At 42.2% G+C, this 5,000-nt stretch overlaps 1 protein-coding gene across 1 annotated transcript in view; it reads right to left on the bottom strand.

Moving 5' to 3' along the window:
- The window catches only part of LOC133664992 (phosphatidylinositol transfer protein alpha isoform), a 43,667-nt gene that overhangs the window by 14,250 nt on the left and 24,417 nt on the right, over positions 1 to 5,000 (bottom strand). The window contains exons 5-6 of the mRNA XM_062070110.1: positions 3,205 to 3,296; positions 2,698 to 2,705 (exon numbers count right to left, since the gene is read on the bottom strand). Of these exons, the coding sequence (XP_061926094.1) occupies positions 2,698 to 2,705; positions 3,205 to 3,296 (100 nt within the window). The remainder of the gene's footprint in view (positions 1 to 2,697; positions 2,706 to 3,204; positions 3,297 to 5,000) is intronic.

Here is a 5,000-nt window from a genome sequence, read left to right as displayed (position 1 = left end):
CACCCTTTTACGGGCGAAAACCCTGGACTCTGATTTGGAGGTGCTGATTCTCATTCCAGTCGCTTCACACTCGGCTGCGAACCGATCCAGAGAGAGCTGAAGATCCTGGCCAGATGAAGCACTCAGGACCACATCATCTGCAACAAGCAGAGACCCAATCCTACAGCCCCCGAACCGGATCCCCTCAACGCTCTGAGTGCGCATAAAAGTTCTGTCCTTAAAAGTTATGAACAGAATTAGTGACAAAGGGCAGCCCAGGCGGAGTTCAACCCTCACTCGAAACAGATCCGACTTACTGCCGGCAATGCAGACCAAGCTCTGACACTGATCATACAGGGAGCAGGCCGCCACAATGAGATGGTCCGTTACCCCATAATCTCTGAGCACTCCCCACAAGAATTCCCAAGGGACACGGTCGAAGGCCTTCTCCAAGTCCACAAAGCACATGCACCCTTAAGGAAATTTCCGAGAGTGTTGAGCCAGTCCACAGTTAAACGATCATGACGAAAAGCACACTGCTCCTCTTCAGTCCAAGGTTCGACTCCTCTCCAGTACACCTGAATAGACCTTACCAGTAAGGCCGAGGAGTGTGATCCCACAATAGTTGGAAAACACATTGCGGTTCCTTTTCTTAAAGAGAGGAACCATCACCCCAGTCCGCCAATCCAGAGGCACCCCCCTCAATGTCCGCACAATGCTGCAGTCTTGTCAACCAAGACAGCCCCGCAGCATCCAGAGCCTTTAGGAACTCTTGCCTGAACTCATCCACCCCCGGGGCCCTGCCACCAACGACCTTTTTAACCTGAGCCCTAGAAATAGGAGAGCCCACCATAGATTCTCCAGACACTGCTTCCTCATAAAAAGATGTGTAGGTGGGATTGAGGAGGTCTTCGAAGTATTCCCTCCACCGATCCACAACGTCCTGAGTCGAGGTCAGCAGCACACAATCCTCACCATACACGGTGTTGACAGTGCACTGCTTCCCCCTCTTGAGGCGGCGGATGGTGGTCTATAATCGCTTCGAAGCCGTCAGAAAGTCGTTTTCAATGGCTTCGCCAAACTCCTCCCATGTCCGAGTTGTGGCCTCTGCAACCGCCAAATTGGTACCTGTCCTCTGCCTCCGTGGTCCCATGAGCCAAAAGGACCTGATATGACACCTTCTTCAGCTTGACGGCATCCCTAACCCTTGGTGTCCACCAGCGGGTTCTGGGATTACCGCCACGACAGGCACCAACCACCTTGCGGCCACAGTTTCACTCGGACTCAATGTCCAGGGCCTCCTTTGTGACATGTTCAAAGGTGTTCCGGAGGTGGGAATTGAAACTGTCGGGAGACTTTGCTAGATGTTCCCAGCAGACCCTCACAATTCTTTTGGGCCTGCCAGGTCTGACCGGCATACTTTCCCACCATTGGAGCCAACTCACCACAAGGTGGTGATCGGCAGAAAGCTCCACCCCTCTCTTCACCTGAGTGTCCAAAACATGAGACCGCACATTCGATGACACAACTACAAAGTCGATCATTGAACTGCGGCCTAGGGTGTCCTGGTGTCAAGTGCACATATGGACATGTTTGTACATGGTGTTTAATCTAGACAATCTGTGACGAGCACAAAAGTTCAATAACAAAACATGGGTTCAGATCCGGGCGGCTGTTCCACCCAATAACGCCTCTCTAGGTCTCACTGTCAATGACAATGTGAGCGTTGAAGTCACCCAGCAGATGTCAGATGGTGTGTAAGCACAAACAACAGTCAGGGCCCATCCCCCCACCCAAAGGCAGAGGTAAGCTACCCTCTTGTCCACCGGGTTGAACTCTAACGTACAGGCTCTGAGCCGGGGGAATAAATATTGCCACCCCAGCCCGTCGCCTATCACTGCGTCCAGTCCCTCTCAAGAGGACTGGTTCCAGAGCCCTTGCTGTGTGTCAAAGTGAGTCCGACTCGATCTAGCCGGAACTTCTCCACCTTGCGCTCCAGCCCAGGCTCCCTCCCCCCCAGCGAGGTGACATTCCACATCCCAAGAACTAGCTCCTGTAGCTGAGGATCGGACCGCCAAGGGCTGTGCTTTCGACTTCCGCCCAGCTCACAGAGCACCAGACTTCTATGCCCCCACCTATGAGTGGTGAGCCCATTGGAAGGGGAACCCACGTTACCTCTTCGGTCTGTGCCTGGCCGGGCCCCATAGGGACAGGCCCGGCCACCAGACGCTAACCATCGAACCCCACCTCCGGGCCTGGCTCCAGAGGGGGGCCCCGGTGCCCCGCGTCCGGGTGAGGGAAATCTGGGTCCTTGGTTTTGACTTTCCATAGAGCTGCTGCCACGCAACAGGGGGTATAGAAGCCCCCGGACAACATAGTTCCTAGGATCTTTGGGATACACAAACTCCTCTACCATGATAAGGTGGCAGCTCGGAGAGAAATATAATATAGTATATTATAATAGTAATAATGCTTATTGTAATAATAATAATAATCATCATAATACTTACAGTAATAATAATAATAATATTACTTAAAGTAATAATATTAATACTTACAATAGTAATAATACTTACAGTAATAATAATAATAATAGTAATATGAAGTACTTACTGTAATAAATATAATGTTTACAGTAATAATACTAACTCTTATAGTACTAATAATATGTTTTACAGTAATAATTATAATGCTTACAGGAATAACAATAATACTTACAGTAATAACTTTTGTTTCCATGGGAAAGAAAGCAGAGGGGTAAAGCAGACATAGAAAAATAAAGAAAAGCATGGATGAGAAAAATTGTAAGGGATACAACTCTTTTTGTGTGTGCGTGCATGTGTGTGTGTATGTGTGTGTGTGTGTGTGTGTGAGAGAGAGATCTCAGCTTGAAAGGGAGGATCAGGTGACCACCCCCCACCACCACCACCTCCACCTCCAGTGGCTGGACATGCAGTAAATAATTCATACGTCCATCAAGGTGCAACAGAAGCAGACAGCAAGCAGACCCAATATGGCTGCCGTATTTAAAATCCTTTATCATTATTATTATTACTATAATTATTATACATCATATTATTACATTATACATCTTTAGAGAGTATGCATCCAAAATGTACTGCCATGTGTGCACTATGCTAGTGTGTGCGTTTGTGTGTGTGTGTGTGTGTGTGTGTGTGTGTGTGTGTGTGTGTGTGCGTGCGTGTGTGTGTGTGTGTGTGTTACCTGTGCGACAGTACGGGTACGCATTCCAGGCTTTCTCGTGGATGTTGAGGGCTGAGGCGGGCGCTAACATTCTGACGAATGACGGAACTTTACTGCAGGACAAGATGGACAGCAATTCAAATATTTGTAATAGTTTGATTAGGAATTATGTTTATGAGACACACATGAGCTACAACACTAGGAACACCTGCACCATTAAATGAGGGCCATTAAAATAATACTAATAAAATACGTTGTAACACAAACTATTATTGAGGCTGCAACCATTCATCCATTATTCCATTCAAAACACACTTCCATTTGTGTTTTGTTGCTTACATTCATTGTTTCATGAATGTAAATAGAAGGTAAAATAAAGTAAAAGGTGAATAGAAGGTGAAATAAGGTAGAACAAAGTAAAAAGAAGATAAATAAAAAGGTACATAGAAGGTCAAAAGGGTAAAATAAGGTACATGAGAGGTAAATAAAAGGTGAATGAAAGGTAAAAGAAGGTAAATATAAGGTATACATGTTAAAGTAGGTCAATAAAAGGTAAAATAAGGTAAATGCAGGTAAAATAAGGTCAATAGAAGGAGAATGAAAGGTAAATAGAAGGTAAAATGGTAAATAAAATATAAATGGAAGGTAAAATATGGTAAATAGAAGGTAACAATGTCAAAGTAAGTAAATACAAGGTCAAATAAGGAAATAAAAGGTAAACAGAAGGTTAAAAAAGGTAAATAGAAGGGAAATGGAAAGTAAAAGCAGGTAAATAGAAGGTTAAAAATGTTAAAGTATGTAAATAAAAGGTAAATAGAATGTACACAAAGGTACACAAAAGTGAATAAAAAGGTAAATGGGAGTATATGAAGGTAAATCAGAGGTAACAAAGGTTAATATAAGGTCAAAAGGGTAAAATAAGGTCCGTGAGAGGTAAATATAAGGTAGATAAAAGGTAAATGAAAGGTAAAAGAAGGTAAATATAAGGTAAAACATGTTAAAGTAGGTAAATAGAAGGTCAAATAAGATAAGTGATAGGTAAACAAGTTACAATAAGGTAAGTGCAGGTAAAAGAAGGTCAATAGAAGGTGAATAAAAAGTAAATGGAAGGTAAAAGGGTAAAAATACGACATAAATGTAAGGTAAAAGATTGTAAAAAGAAGGTAACAATGTTAAAGTAAGTAAATAAATACAAGGTCAAATAAGGAAATACAAGGTAAACAGAAGGTAAAAAAGGTAAATAGAAGGGAATTGGAAAGTAAAAGCAGGTAAATATAAGGTTAAAAATGTTAAAGTATGTACATAAAAGGTAAAAGAAGGTAAATAGAATGTACAAAAAGGTACAAGAAGGTGAGTAGGTGAGTAAAAGGTAAATGAGAGAAAAATAAGGTAAATAGGAGGTAACAAAGGCAAATAAAAGGTAAAAAGGGTAAAATAAGGTACGTGAGAGGTAAATATAAGGTAGATAAAAGGTAAATGAAAGGTAAAAGAAGGTCAATATAAGGTAAAACATGTTAAAGTAGGTAAATAAAAGGTCAAATAAGATAAGTGAAAGGTAAAAAAGTTAAAATAAGGTAAGTGCAGGTAAAAGAAGGTCAATAGAAGGTGAATAAAAGGTAAATAGAAGGTAAAAGGGTAAATATACTATAAATGGAAGGCAAAAGATGGTAAATAGAAGGTAACAATGTTAAAGTAAGTAAATATAAGGTCAAATAAGGAAATACAAGGTAAACAGAAGGTAAAAAAAGGTAAATAGAAGGGAAATGGAAAGTAAAAGAAGGTCAATAGAAGGTTACAAATGTTAAAGTATGTAAATA

This window comes from Entelurus aequoreus, linkage group LG14, assembly GCF_033978785.1.
Source record: "Entelurus aequoreus isolate RoL-2023_Sb linkage group LG14, RoL_Eaeq_v1.1, whole genome shotgun sequence".
Taxonomy (NCBI): Eukaryota; Metazoa; Chordata; class Actinopteri; order Syngnathiformes; family Syngnathidae; genus Entelurus; species Entelurus aequoreus.
This window is presented reverse-complemented; position numbering and strand designations above follow the sequence as displayed.